Source organism: Lissotriton vulgaris, chromosome 10 (assembly GCF_964263255.1).
Source record: "Lissotriton vulgaris chromosome 10, aLisVul1.2, whole genome shotgun sequence".
Lineage (NCBI taxonomy): Eukaryota > Metazoa > Chordata > Amphibia > Caudata > Salamandridae > Lissotriton > Lissotriton vulgaris.
In genome coordinates this window covers 1,066,425,266-1,066,441,112 of record NC_141698.1, presented here as the reverse complement: position 1 = coordinate 1,066,441,112, position 15,847 = coordinate 1,066,425,266, and the positions used below count along the sequence as shown (strand labels likewise).

Genomic DNA, 15,847 nt, shown 5'->3' with positions numbered 1-15,847 from the left:
GAGGGAGACGGCGAACAACACCGTTGAGAATAACAGGGTCTCCATTTATCCAGACTACACCCAGCAGGTCCAGGAGCAGCGGAAGTCCTTTCTGGGAGTCAAATATAAAATCCGGGAGATGCACCTACAGTATATGCTGCTCTATCCGGCCAAACTTAAGGTACTGTCACAGGGGAAGGCACATTTCTTTGATTCCCCGGAAGATGTCTGGGAGTGGTTGGAGATCAGGGGAGATGCCCTCCTGCCGGGCGAACGAGGGGGGCCCCGCAGGACTTGGGGAACCCGACCACCGAGGAGATGGGCCAGCAGATGAAGACGCCGTTCCAATACAGCTGAGAGTGAGGAGAGACGCAGAGTTACAGTGGGGGACGATGGGGCCTTACGCCTGGAACCGCCCGAAGCTGGGGACTTGTCGGCGTTATCGAAGCCTCCCGTGCCAGATGAAATATTGGTCACTTGTCCTACACTGCACTGCAGATCACGGTGGATGACATATCGCCTACCGCTTCTGCAGTCCCTGAGACAGCGGCGGCCAAGACTCCTGAGTCGGCAGATCCATCTTGAGGAGACTGAGTGGTGGCGTGTATTTGCCTGTATGATGTATGACATGCTTCCCGACCTCGATGGGTCTCCCCCAGTGGGGAGTGTGAGTGCTGAATAATACATAGAGGAGGCTTCTTCTCTCCCTGTAGTATGTGAGGGGGGGGATGGAGGGAGGGAGGGGCTGGAGGGGGTCTAGACTTGGGAAGGACGGTTTGAGCCCTGTATTAATACTGTGATGGTGGGCCTTGCTGGGCGAATGGGGTGGCTGTGCCCGTCCTGGCACCAGTGGGGAAAGGGCATATAGGCATGTTTTGTTGTTGCAGGTATATTGCTCGTGGGTGGGGGAAGGGGGGACTGTTGGAAGGGGATGTTGAATAGGAATGTTTCAGGCAACGTTTGTATTACATTTCGGGCACTAGGGGGAAACTACACTGTAAACAGAGCGCTATGGCGGGGTAGATTACATTGGAAATCATGGGGTATAAGTTTATGAGTTGGAACGTGAGGCGGCTAGGCACGTGCACTAAGAGGTATAGAGTCCTTTCCTTTCTTCGAAGACATGGAGTCTCAATTGCATGTCTCCAGGAGACCCACCTTGTAGATGGAGGGGCACAGAAGTTGGGAAAAAAGTGTCATGGTCAGATATTCCATGCATCCTTCTCTACATGTGCTAGAGGGGTTCTGATCTGGGTGGCACCTGGGGTACCGTTCGCTATTCAGTACGTGGAGGCGGACATTCATGGTAGATACCTGCTTCTCAGGGCTAAACTGGATGGCAGGGAAATTGTCATTTTGAATTCTTATGCACCCAATACAGATGACCCAACCTTGTTTCAGGCCTTGCAGGATGTCTTGATCCACGACCTGGGTCCTCCGGTCCTTTGGTTTGGGGACTTTAATTGTGTTATCGACCCAGTCCTGGATAGGTCTCCACCCCATGAGGGCACAAAACCCCGTATGACTGTACAGCTCAGGGAGGTCATGGAAAACATAGGGGGGATGGATATTTGGCGCCTGAAGAATCCAGCACAGAAAATGTATACCTGCTTCTCCCCCACCCACAACACGTCCAGTCGCCTAGATAGAGTCTTAGTGGCGAATGCTGAGCTTAACATGTCCGTGGATGTTACACACCAGGCTCGTTTTTTATCAGACCATTCTCCAGTAGCCTGTGTGGTTCAGTGGGGGCCCGGTTATCCGTCCTCAGACTTGGAGGCTTCCAGTGGATATACTCCCAGACCAGGTGGGGAAAGCGCACGTGGAAACGGCGCTTGGGGACTATGTGGACTTCAATTGGGGACAGGGAGGCATATCCTCGGCCACCAAGTCGGAGGCCCTGAAGGCGGTAGTGAGGGGCGCTTGTATGGGACTCACCTACGGAGTCCGGAAACAGCTCCTCCAGGATCCCCGGAAGGCGGAGGATACTCTCCTTCATGTCCAACACTTGGCGGACAATAGTGCTGCACAGAGGGTGGAGGAACAGACTGCCCGAGCCCGGCTACATGATATCCTTGATAGACTCGACAAATACACCTTGGGCCAATATAGGCAGCGCCTCTACAGGGAGGGCGATAAGTCAGGGCGGCTCCTGGCTTGGATTCTTAGGAGGGACCAGACCCCTGAGCGTATAGTAGCACTGTGGGACCTGAACGGGGACATGGTTTATTCGGAGCAGGCCATCCTCGGGGTTCTCCAATCCCACCTACGGCGAGTACACACTGCGGACCCAGAGATTTCTGAGGTCTCTTATCTCTCTTACTTACAGGGGTTGCCTCTACCGACCGGATTCGGACCGGGAGGAATTGGATGCGGGCCCGACGTTAGCCGAGGTTCGTATGGCTCTAGCCTGCTTGCCGCATGCCAAGTCACTAGGGAGCGACGGTTTCCCACTGGAATTTTACCATGAATTCCGGGACACACTGGCTCCACTCCTATTGCAAGTATTTCTCGAGGCGTTCGAGAGCGGGGGTCTCGGGGGGGAAATTTGCATGATCCTTAAACCGGGGAGTGACAAACATGGCTCTTCGTCGTATCGTCCGATAACCATGATAAATACGGACGTCAAAATATTGACTAAACTATTGGTCACCCGGCTAGCACCGCATATGGAGCATCTGGTACACCCAGACCAATGCGGATTCATTCCTGGGCGCAACACAGCCATGAGCCTGAGACGCTTGAATCACATCCATTATGAGGTACGGGTAGGGAAGAACAGACGGTCTTGGTCTCCATAGATCTTGCCAAGGCGTTTGACTAGGTCGACTGGGGCTACTTGCAGGAGGTCCTCCGGGCGATGTGCTTGGGGCCCAACTTCTGCCATTGGATTCGTATCTTATACAGTTCCCCTTGCAGTTCCCTTTGCACCAGGGTGCTTTTGGGAGCCGCGAGATCAGAGGAGTGGCAGCTAGGATGGGGCACGAGACAAGGGTGCCCCCTCTCGCCACTACTTTTTGCCCTAGCGACAGAGCCGTTTGCCGTAAGGATTCGATCTGAGATGAGGCCATGGGGCATCTAGGTGGGAGACACGTGCAATGTTCTGTCGCTATATGCGGATGGCGTCTTGTTTTACTTGAAAGCCCCGAGGGAGGCGCTCCCGATGTTGCTGCACCACCTGGACCGGTTTGGCGAGGTGTCGGGCTTGCGGCTTAATCGTAGTAGGTCCCTGATCTTCTCACTATGGGGTCTTGAATCGGTGCCCCTTTAGGACTTGCCAGAGCTCGGGATGCATGGGAACAGGACATTTTTCATTATTTAGAAATTCATGTGGTCTCTACAGAGGCGCAATCACTGGCCCGCAATATAGACCGGGTGATTAAGTCCCTCCAGCAATCCGTGTCTTTTTGGAACACCCTACCACTATCTCTAATGGGGCGACTGGCCGTTGCCAAGATGGTGATGTTGCCAAGGACACTGTATGTTCTTCAGAACATGTTGTGCCCTCTTCCGCCTAGGATTTTTCGGACCCTTAACACACTGCTCTCATCCCTGCTTTAGGCGGGTCGGCGCAGCAGAGTGGCTCTCCACACCGTCATGCGCTCCTTTGAGGAGGGGGGATTAGAAGCCCCGCGTTTTGATCAATACTACTACGCAGCGCAGCTACTACCAGCTGCCAGATGGTTTGCAGATGCATTTGTATGGGAAACGTGATTACTATCAGAGAGAGCTACAGTGCAGGAGCTCCAGATGGCGTTAATGCACGGGACGGGTGCCGGAGCCGCGTTACCCTACGTGGTGAGGCACACAGCGTGCATATGGCAACGATTCATAGAAAGAATCCTACGCTCGGCGCCATTTCATAGAGATCTACCGATCTGGATACTGGCACCTATGGTAGAAATAGAACACCATATGTCCTTCAGTGAGTGGAGAGAGGGGGGATGTGAGGTCCTGGCTGATCTGTACCCTTCGGAGAGCTTCTTGACGTACGAGCAGGGGGAGAAGACCTCTGGCCTTAGTGGGGGACAGTATTTACATTACCAGGGATTGGGTGCCATAGTGCGCTCGGTCTGGCCTCAGTGTCCGGAGATACCTCTGATGACGCATACCTTACATATCCTCCTGTCCTGCGGCAGGGGACGCAGGCTGATATCCTTGCTGTCGCAGGTATGAAGCGTGATTCCGCCTCACCAGTGCCGCCGACATGGGCAGCCTGGGAGGCAGACCTGGGATCGCCACTGGACCAGGGTCAGCGGAACGCATAGGGGCCTTGACACTGCGGGTGTCCTGTAATGCACGCTTTAAGCTCATTCATTTTAACTTCCTTCACCGCACCTACCTCACTCCGAAGATGTTGAGCCGCTACTCGGAAGATAGAAGGGACAACTGCCCCAGATGTAGCGCGGACGGGGCGGGATTCCTGCATCTGGCCTGGGAGTGCCCGTTAGTGGGGGGCTTCTGGGAGGGGTTGTGGTTCATATAACTGCCACCACTGGCCTTCGGATTAAGCTAACACCCTGTCTGCTGGCATTAGTCCCTAAGCTGAGGAACTGGAAACTTTCATATACATTATTGCAACTGATGTTAGTGCTGGCTAGGCGCAGGGTTGCTATCACGTGGATGGGACAGAGGGCCCCAGAGATAGGCACATGGCTTAAAGATGTGGGGAATGGACCCTCGCAGAGGAAACACAAATGCAGAACACTAGGAGAGATGAGAAATTGCAACAGGACTTGCTGGCATGGCGCACCATGTGTATGACAGGATTGGCTACGGAGGGGCAGTTGTCACACAGCGACTCGGAGGGGACTAGTGGCGAATTATTTTCAGCCCAAGAATCAGGGTCTGATGGGGAGGGTGGAGTGGACCACTGAGGGGTTGCTCGTACAGTGCACGGAGCTGGGCCTGGTCTGTTTCCTCACGTTGACACTTGCCCTTTTGCTTGTTATTTTACTGTACCTCATGAACGTAGCATCTCAAGATGTAGACCTTGTCCGAGATGTGCCATAATGAGTCCGTCGATCTGTATACAAATGTTTTATGATGCCTTTTGGGGGGGGGGTTCCTATTGTACATTATAAACTTGAAAACAAAATTTAAAAAAAACCAACATAATTATGTTAGAAATGTCTTTCTTTTTATTTACCAATCCAACTGAGATTGGCAAACAAAATGGGAAAACAGAGCCTACGACATTTTTGTAAGTGCCCGAATGGTGTGTGCACATACAAAGGGGCAGATTTACAATAAGTGGCGCATCCCTGCATATCAGCAGGGATGCACCACTTATTGTGCGCCGTGGCTCCACCACCATGGATGCACCCCATTTACAATGCGGCGCACCATGGGACAAAAACACAGCGGTGCATTGCTGGAGTTGCGTCGCAAGCGCGACGCAGATCCAGCAATGCTCTGGGGGGCCCTATCTGTACAAAGCTGCGTCAATCCTTACGCCTGCTTCAAGCAGGAGCAGGGTTTTGACGCAGCATGGGCTTAAAAGTGACTGAGTGAAATCTTGTAGATTTCACTCAACCACTTTTGGGAGGCGTTCCTGCGCCGGAACGCCCCCCCCCCCCCCTGCGCAGGAACTCCTCCTTCTGGCACATGGCTTTACAGTGTGACACATCTCCCAGTTGCATCTTTTGCGCCGCCGCTGCGTCACGAAAGTGACGCAACAGTGGCGTAAAAGAGGAGCAAATGGCTTGTAAATCTGCCCCCTCATGCCATAGGCAGCCGCTTCAAAGCCCTTCTTTCTTAAAACCCAATGGCAAACCCATCAGGTCTTAAAGGCGAGAACTATTGGTTCTGCCAATGCCTGTTACTTTCTAGACTCAGGTAATATTTCTCCACAGACAACTGTATTTATCAGTCCTTGAAGAAAGGTGTGTGGCCACAAAATGCAGAAGGCAGAGGAAGTTCTTGTTGACAGATGTGCCAGCAGGGTGGAGTCTTGCAACTATCTGTCTGTAAGCATGGCTGGGCTTTGTGTAAGACAGATGCCTGGGTAAAGGTTCCTGCTGAAGAACCACTGTGCAACCTGCAAGAGATGGAATCTAACTCTGGTAAAACCACGAAATTGATTATCTGTGTGTGCCCCACTGATCATTTATGCCAGTTCAGTGGGTTCAGTGTCTGTTGTAAAAGGGGATGCTTATGGGTGTGCGTATTTGTGTTTGAGTGTGTGCATATGAGTGAGGTGAAAGACAGAGAATGAGAGTAAAGGGCGGGAGAAATGGAGCGAAGGTATAGCACGGCAGGAGAAGAAATGTGAGAGAGGACACGAAAGGGTCAGGGAGATAAGAAGACAGAAAGAGAGCAAGTGAGTAGGGGAGAGAAGTTCTGCTGTGCCCATGCCGCCAAAATCTCTTTGTCGAGTGAGCTGCTTACGAGTGATCGCAGCAGCTAAATGAGACATCGGTGGCTATATGACCAATTGCACTCTGTGGGGCACTAAAGGACATCTGATATTACCCCCTCTAACACCCTAGAGGCTTATGTTACTCAGCTTAGCAAAACTCACCGGTAAAACATTACAGTAGAGTGGTTATGTCATTTATTCAGAATAGGCAACTGGGTGTGTCACAAGTCGCCTATTTTAAAGAAAATAGTGACTGGTTTTATACAGGAATTGCAGAATCCCATTTATTATACCCATTTTAGGAATTATGGGGAGTTATCAGCTGAATTTACCCTGTAGAAAGTGCTGGCAATCGACTAGGTATTGATGACCCTTATTTTAGAGAAAACTGATTTTTCTTATAATCTTGTCAGAGTTGATTGGAGGTGGTCCAGAAGCTAAAATGAGTTAACTCATTAAACTATAACTTTTGAATGCCAGTGTTTTCTTAATTTTTAATTTTAGATTTAACCATATTTCAACACCTAGCTAGAGCGTTCCTTTAACCTTTGTTTTCTAATGAAATTCTGATTTTTTAACATAAGCTAAGTTCATATATGCATATCTAACTATAACGTCACTTTAACTTTTGTTTTTTTCAGAGACTTTCTGGGTATTATTTTTAACATACGCTGAGATCGTGTTACCATATCTAACTCTAACACCACTTTAACAGTTTTTGTGGTGAATTCATTTTTTTAAATCTGAGCGTAGATTTTATTACCATATCTACCTACCATCACATCATCACTCTGGTTCACCACAGCATCACTCAGCACCAACACAACATCACTATGCGCTACCACAGCATCACTCAGCACCACCACAACATTACTCAACACCACCACAGCATCACTCAGCACCACCACAGCATCACTCAGCACCACCACAGCATCACTCAACACCACTACAGCATCACTCAGCACCACCACAGCATCACACAGCACCACCACAAAATCACTCAGCACCACCACAACATCACTCAGGGGCACCACAACATCACTCAGCTTCACCACAACATCTCTCAGCGCAACTACAGCAACACTCAGCACCACCACAACGTCACTTAACCACGCAACAATATTGCTCAGGGACACAACAGCATCACTCAGCGCCACCACTGCATCACTCTACGGAACCACAGCAACACTCAGCACCACCATAGCATCACTCAGCACCACCACAGCATCACTCAGCACCACAACAGCATGACTCAGCACCACCACAACATCTCTCAGGGCCACCACAGCATCACTCAGGGTCAGCACAGGGTCACTCAACGCCACTACAGCATCAGTTAGCCCCACCACAGCGTCACCCAGCACCACCACAGCATCACTCAGGACCATCACAGCATCACCCAGGTACACAACTGCATGACTCAGGAATACCACAGAATCACTCTGCACTGCCACAGCTTCAATCAGCATCACCACAGAATCAGTCAGCATCACCACAGCATCACTCAGGGTCACCACAGCATCACTTGGGGTTACCACAGCATCACTCAACGCCACCACAGCATCACTCGGCACTACCACTGCATCACTCAGCACCACCACAGCATCAGTCAGCACGACCACAGCATCAGTCAGCACCACCACAGTATCACTCAGCACCACCACAGCATCACTCAGCACCACCACAGTATCACTCGGGAACACCACAGCATCACTCAGTACCACCACAGCATCACTATGTGCTACCACAGCATCACTCTGCAGTACCGCAGAATCAGTCAGCATCACCACAGCATCAGTCAGCACCACCACAGCATCACTCAGGGCCACCACAGCATCACTCAGGGCCAGCACAGCATCAATCAACGCCACCGCTGCATAACTCAGGGCCAGCAAAGCATCACTCAACAACACCACAGCATCACTCAGTGCTTCTTACACTTTTTTATTACAACTTCTCAGCATGCTGCACAGCAGCCACACTTCTCTACAGCATAGCTTAGAAACATTGGCAAATTCAATATCTCTACCTAAACACTTAGAAGGCCCCCCCAATGCATATCCAGTAGGTCTCGCCTATGGGACATTATAAGTGTTTAGTTTTCCAGCACAATATCCTTAATTAAACAACATTAAGTTTTGCTTGGCTAATCACTTATAAGGTCCCAAAAGCGAGACCTATTGACTATGCCAATGCTGTTAGATCAAGTCTACCAAACTTGCAAAGGACTTATCATAGGCTTAACAAGAACATAGAGGGCTTGCAACTGCCTACTGCTTACCGCTAGTTGGCTTTCATGTCACTAATTTGCCTGCTACTAATTTGATGGCTTGCCTTGCCTATTTTGTGCCTTTCTCGCCCCTGGAGCATTGCCAATTTACTTGTGTATTTCCATTTATCATTTTCAAGCAATTATTTTTTTCTTTTGTATTAAGCACTCCACAAGAATGCATGTATTTTCCAGCTCTCTCTCTAGTGTGCCACTCTTCCCCACTCCATGCTCTGTGTTGCTCTTAGTGCCCGTGCCATTTTTTTCCCGCCCCTTCTGTGATGCGCGCACACTCTTGAACTTCTCTCCCCCTTGATGCTTTCTTGCCTGTGTGCTTCTTCCACTCCCAGTTCCATGTTGCTCTCTCTCTTTTTCTTTTCTCTGCCCCCACCTGCACCTGTGTTCTTTCTCCCTCTGTGCTGCTTCTCTCAACCTGCAGCCCTGTGATGTTTCAGCACCTGTGTGGCTTTCCCTGACTTGTTTTAAAAAACAAAGTTATGGAGGGGCGTGGCCAAGCAGCATGGCCAACAGGACGTGAGCTCTGTCGGCTCCAGGCTGGCCGCCACTTTGATCCTGAAATAAAGATCCTTACAGGGCTCATTGGCGTGATAATAAGGTGTCCACAAGCTCGGGCTGTACTGGGCTACATCCTGACTTTGAGGCTGCTGGCAGGCGGGACACCGGAGAACACAGCCCGGACTGTCGGGGGCGGGCCGCGGGTACTCGAGCCCGGGGACTGAGGCCTACCCCTGTGCAAAGATGGTAGCCTGACGAGGGAGGACCCGCTGCCATCAGGGCCTACCACAGAGAGTGGTGTACCAGGAGCTGACCGGGGCACGCTGACAGATGAAGCCCCGGGTTGGAGTATGTGGCCGTTGGTCGACTGGTCTGACGAGGAGGGAGCGGCCTGGCCGGCCTGGCGACGGGGCCGCCGTTAATTGAGGCTGGGGTCTGCGACCTGCAACCGCAAGTTGAGGGCGGCCAGGAGCCGGGAGTCCCACTGCCATCGGGGCCTACCGCAGTGAGAAAAGCGACAGCAGCGTACCGGGGCCCATTGTTAGCTGGGGCCTGATAAGGAGGGAGTGGTCTGCCCTTCCCGGAGACGGGGCAGTCGGAAGCTGAGGCTGGGGTCCGCGGCCTGCACCAGTGAGGAGGTGGCGGCCGAGAGCCGGGAGGCCCGCTGCCATCGGGACCTCCTGCGGCGAAGAGTGCGACTGCAGCGGACCGGGGCCGGCTCCTGGTTGGGGCCCCGCAGAGGAGAAATTAGCCTGTGGATGCCGCCTCGGAGGACGAAGGGGCCCGTTCTGAGCTGAGGCGAAGTTGCCGTGCTTGAAGCTGAGGTCTGCAGCTGCCACCTGCGAGACGGGGGTATCCTGCCACGGGAGGCCCACTGCCATTGGGGCCCCCAGGAGCGGACGAGCGGCAGACACGAGGCCCACTGTCAGCTGCGGCCCCGGCATGGAGGGAGTCCCCTGAGGCCGCCTGGCTCCTGTGGAGGGAGCCGGTGCTGTTATTGGAGTCGGGCCGTATGAGAAGTGGAGGGGCCAGGGAAAGTGACCGGAGCCCTCGGGCCTGCCCCTTATGGGGGAGAATCACGACTATCTGCATTCTGCGGGGGGCCCGACTGTTGGACCCGTGTGCCGAGGCAGGGGAGCCCAGTAGATGGAAAATAGGGGTACCCTCTGACCCCTATGTGCGGGACTGGTAGAGTGGTGATTTGCCGGAGAGGACGCCCTGTGGCGATGAGACTCCCTGAGACGCCTGCATTCTTGGAGGGGCCGGCTCGCGGGACCTCTGTTGAGAGGGGCACGATGCTGAGGGACGGTCCACCCTCGTAGGGGGCCAGGAGACCAGGAAGAGAATTGAGGACCTAATTTGGAGGAGCGGCGGTCGCGCAGGCGAAGTCTGACTGTCTGCGGGTTGAGGTACTGGTGCTCTGGGGGACCTTAGCTGAGGGAGCCAACTTGCTGCCAGAAGGGTCCGCCACGGATGGGACACCCTGCGAGATCCGGAATACAGAGGATTGGCTGGAATCATGTAGCCTGTCTGAGGCCTGAAGGCGCATCTTCCCACTGAGGTTGGTGTGATTGTTGGACGGATTAGCTGTGGGGACATATCTCTCGGCCCTTTGGTGCAGGAGCTGCGGCCTGCTGGTGGGACAGGGGGAGGCACTCCTAGGATACTGAGCATCTTATGATGACTACGGACCCGTGGGAGTGTCGCAGTGACCTGTTATGGTAAATCAGAAATAGAAGGAGCGTACTAGTCAACTAATCTTGTGATCAAATGCACCATAACGTAATTCCAACACAAAATTTCAATAACAGTCTTCCAGGTGAGTCTTGTATGATGAATGTTCTTTTTTATTTTTCTGTTTTGAATCAAAAATCAATATACAATCAACAGCCGACGCGCTTCGTCCCTTTCTGAGACGTCATCAGGGCTTTTTCAAAAGATGTTGTTTAACTTTTAAGATGGAGATTTATCCAATTCACGCATATCCAGAAGGAGACACAAAATATTACTGCTCAATACAAATAATTATTGGAAAGTCCTTTGTGGTCCGTCACTTCATTAGTATATTAGCTTTATCCAAACTCTTTCATCCCAATCTGTGCTTCACTTTCAAACTTCCCTTCGCCACACCGGATCTCTATTTGTTTGCTGCACACAATTCCTTCCACGTTGAATCCTGCCTTCTATTGCTACATAGTATGCTAAATTGTCGATCCCGAACCGCCTTCTGACCCGCATCCCCGGTCCGATAAATCCAGTGACCTGTTATGGGTCGGGTTCGCGGAGCGCCTCACTGGGGCTTGTGATCGGAGATCGACTTGGAGGAGACCGGCAATAAACATCGGAGACCCCACTGCCCCTTAGAGAGCCGAGGAGAGCACGGGGGGCACCTGCAATGGGTAAGGATAAGATGTCTCGTTCCTCGCAGCCGAACACAATAACGCAATACATCACCCAGCGGCTACCCTCGCAGCGGATAACGCGCCAGGATGAGGGGGGCGGAAGCTCCTGGGGAGCCCTCCTGGGCGAGCTGCTGAAGGTGACCCAGGGCTCACACTTAGCATTGGAACGACAAATAGAAACAGTGTCTATCGATGTGAATTTGCTGCGGACAGACCTACCTAAAGTGGCAGATAAAGTCTCCGATGCAGAGGGGAACATAGTACAGTTGCAGGGAGAGGTGGCGTCCCTCAAAAGACAGTCTCACATCTCACGACCACGGCAGGAGCCCTGGAGCCGAGAGCAGAGGATGTGGCACCTACCTAGTACCAACGTAGGCATATCCGAGGATAAAAGTCGTACGGTCCCTCCTAAAGGAAACACTCGACTCAAAGACATAGGAACACAGCCCCCCAGACCTATTATAACACGCCCACTAACACATATTAATCTGCCACCACAGGCAAACCCCTATACAATAGTTATGATTGGGGTGCCAAAAGTTGCTGATAACAGGGAAGAAACACAGGAGGAATTGAGGAATAAAGCAATGCAATGGCTTTCCATACATAGGCCTCTCCCCCCAAATATAATAGGTACCATCCAACATGCCAAAAGAGTAGAGTGGGTGGGTACTCGCTTTAAATCCACAGAGGGTGACTGTATTGTGGTCACCTTCAAATATCTAGGACCGGCAAAATTCATCGCAGGATGGAGAAGCACCGGGACAAAAAGCTTGATTCGAACCATGGGACTTAGCTACTTCTATCCAGTCCGTTCAGATTCCTACAGGAACAAAACAAATTACAACTATACCCAAGAAGGATCTTACAGGACACAGCAGAATAATCAACCCTGGCTGGCCTTTGTCCCACCCTGCCCAGACACGCCAATGGGCCTAGACCAACATCCATATCCTCACTTATGGGGAAATAAAGTCCACAACTACCAACCAATAGAAACAGTTGAACGTCATGGGCATGGTTACTACCGGGCCTTTAACCACACTGCCCCACAATATAATGACTACGGGTTCCCTATAGCCAATCGTTATGATGCTTTCCTCAGTCACGACCAACTGGAAGAGGTAGACTGACTGCCATCTGACTTGTTTCCTGTCTCACTTTCTGCAAAAACAAACTGTCAGGTAGGAAATATGAGGACTCTACCTAAAACATCTAATTCCCCAGTGGTCATTCCATCCAATACCACCTTCACGACGAACTTAAGACACTCAGTCAGCCCTAAAGCAAACCACGCTCCGTCCTTCATAGAAGACGAGGCAGGTATCCTTCCCTTACCACCAGCTTGCAAACCTCATGTATTACCTGTAACTCCAAGGACGAACCCTGTGTTAAGGGACAAACCAGATCTGTGCTCCCCATCTGTTATAACACCTGCATCAAACTTAGCACACTATGTCCCTAACACAATCAAGATATTGTCCTGGAACCTCGCAGGGTTGGCCTCAAAAATTATTGACCCGTCGTGGGAAGTTTTTGTTAAAAATTACACCATCCTGTGCTTCCAAGAAACATGGCTAACAGATAACAACACCTTTATTGAGGGTTATCAACGTTTTTTTGTTCCCGCATCCCCCTCCCCCAGCGGTAGAGCAAAGGGGGGACTGGCAATATTCATTAGTCTGTCTCTTAAAATGCAGATTAACCAAGTGCAGCTGGATAACAGGAACATGCAGGTACTGACTCTCAGAAGGGGCAAGAAAGCTATAACTCTAATTAACTTCTACAATTCTGTCGCAAATTCGAACGATTGTAACCTTGTCAGACTTGATAGTTACCTAAACGAATTTGGTTCAAAACCACCACAGGATATAATTCTTCTTGGTGACTTCAATACACACATTTGCGGTAATCCTCTTTCAACCACTTTGGGATCCTTGGGCTGCGGACTCAGAACAGGTCCCCACTTCACACACTGCCAGCGTGGAACTAAATTAAACACTCTAACGGATACCATGAACTTGACCATGGCACTATCTATGAAAGATGACTCCTTCTCCTTCAAAGTTCCAACCTACAAAGGATCTGAGTCAGGGTCTTTTATAGATCATATTCTCCTTTCTGCTGGAGTTGCCCAACAGGTTTTAAACTTTGATATTCTTGATAGCATTCATAGTGATCACAATCCTTTGCACCTTGAATTGCAATGCGGCCCCTCAGTGCTCCACAAAAACATTAGGGACCCTGGGGCACTTAAGTTGGTCAACAATAACCGCCGCTTAAAATGGAACCTGGTAAATAGCGACAAATTGTATGAAGACGTTGCTTTATATTGTGAACATGAACTTAAGCTCTGTGCCACAAACTCCGCTCCTCCAGAATCTATTTTATCCGCCTTTGCTGTAGTGTCCAAAAGAATAGATCAACTATTGACGGTAACAACCAAAGGATCTATTGCTCAACACCCCCGCTGGTTTGATCATGCTTGTTCCTCTGCAAACCGCAAATTAAAAGCTGCTCTTAAAAATAAACCGAAAGATCCTGCACTTATTAAGGCCCTTCGGGCAGACTACAAAAATGCCCTTGCCTCACGCAAGAAGTCAATTAAAACTAAAACATGGGAATCTTTGCTCGACCCCTCTACCTTGGGCAACAGTTCAAAATTCTGGAGCATAATAAATAAACCACTTTTTGGCGACCCAAAAGATGAGAGTCTCGGTACAGTTATACCGGAGGATGAATGGATCACTCACTTTGGAGCTATCTTCAAGAGCGACGCCCCACAGTCTCCAGAACCATTTCATCTTCCTGAAAGCAGCCCGCTACAATTCTCAACTAAAGAAATTGAATTAGGGATACTTGGTCTCTCCAGTAACAAAGCCCCGGGCCCTGATGGTCTTCCACCTGACCTATTCAAATCTAATATCACCTTATGGGCTCCCATCCTTACATCTGTCATCAATGCCGGGGTCGAAGTGGGGGCTCCTAAATCTTGGGGAGCATCTACTATCGTCCCTGTTTACAAAAAGGGGGACAGAACAAAAGCGGCCTGCTACAGACCAATCTCCCTGATAAACTCTGTTGCGAAGGTAGTGGGTGGGATTCTACTAAAGAGGTTGAATGCATGGGCCAAACATCACAACATAATGACCCCTGCACAATATGGATTCAGACCAGGACATGCAACAACCACACAGTGTCTGAATCTGTATCTAATTAGTGGTAAATACACCCAAGCAAGAGAGGGAACTTTGTATATGGCCTTTATGGACCTTTCCTCGGCTTTTGACTGTGTCGATAGGAGCAAACTATGGGAAGTACTGCAAAACATGGGCGTAGAAAATAACTTGATCAACTTTCTGGCTGATTTACACAACGACACCCGCGCAAATGTGCGTTTTACAAGAGACATGAAAGTAACGAGAGATTTTAAAATTAACCGAGGAGTTAGGCAGGGCTGTATTTTAGCACCTTTTCTTTTTAACTTATATATAAATGGACTTGAAGATCACCTGGTAAAAACAGACACGGATTACCCTCGAATTGGTAAAACAGGCGTACCGGTCTTGTTGTATGCGGACGACGCTGTTCTTTTATCCAGAACCGCACTCGGACTCCAAAAATTACTGGATTCTTTTTTTCAATTCATGTCCTCACGTGGCCTAAATATTAACAATTCTAAATCTTTTGTCATGACGGTTGGATTAACTCCCAAAAAACAATACCCCTTCTCAGTCAATGGGGAAAACATACCACTAACAAAAACATTTTCGTATTTGGGAGTACTGTTTGACCATAAACTCAAATGGGGCCCTGCCATAACTAAAAAGAAAGGCGAAATATTGAGGACCAACTCTGGTATAATGGATTTCGCTCGTAAATTGGGTAACACTCCAGTGTCCGCCATATTGAAGCTTTATCAGGCAAAAAGTGTTGCGGTGGCATGTTACGGAAGTGAACTGTGGGGGTTCCTACCAGTAGATACCCTAGTAGCTCTCGAAAACAACTTTCTGAAACAGGTCATGAGCTTACCAAAGAGTACCGCAAACTTCTCCATACATGAGGAACTGGGCACCCCGTATTTAGCTGACAAAATTGCTGCAAACCCTTTGCTCTGTTGGTTAAGCTGTTGGCGCAATACATCGATTCCATTGACTCATGACATCCTAGCTGAAGCCCTTACTTGGGAAGGACAACTCAAGTTACCCTGGTTGAAATACATTCGAAATTGCTGTAAAGATCTGGGTAGATTAGACCTTTACTTAACACCCCAGAATACCACCAAGCAAGATGTCAATTTTGTAAAAAATACTTTTTATC

At 50.1% G+C, this 15,847-nt stretch overlaps 2 protein-coding genes across 2 annotated transcripts in view; both read right to left on the bottom strand.

Annotated features, from left to right (window-relative positions):
- The window catches only part of NEK10 (NIMA related kinase 10), a 1,232,468-nt gene that overhangs the window by 973,016 nt on the left and 243,605 nt on the right, over positions 1 to 15,847 (bottom strand). The window lies entirely within an intron of this gene.
- LOC147689323 (uncharacterized) lies at positions 7,510 to 14,326 on the bottom strand. The gene is made up of 2 exons (XM_086942298.1): positions 14,305 to 14,326; positions 7,510 to 8,270 (listed from the first exon to the last, which is right to left on the bottom strand). Exons 1-2 carry the CDS (start codon positions 14,324 to 14,326, stop codon positions 7,510 to 7,512), a joined length of 783 nt encoding a protein of 260 aa, XP_086798424.1.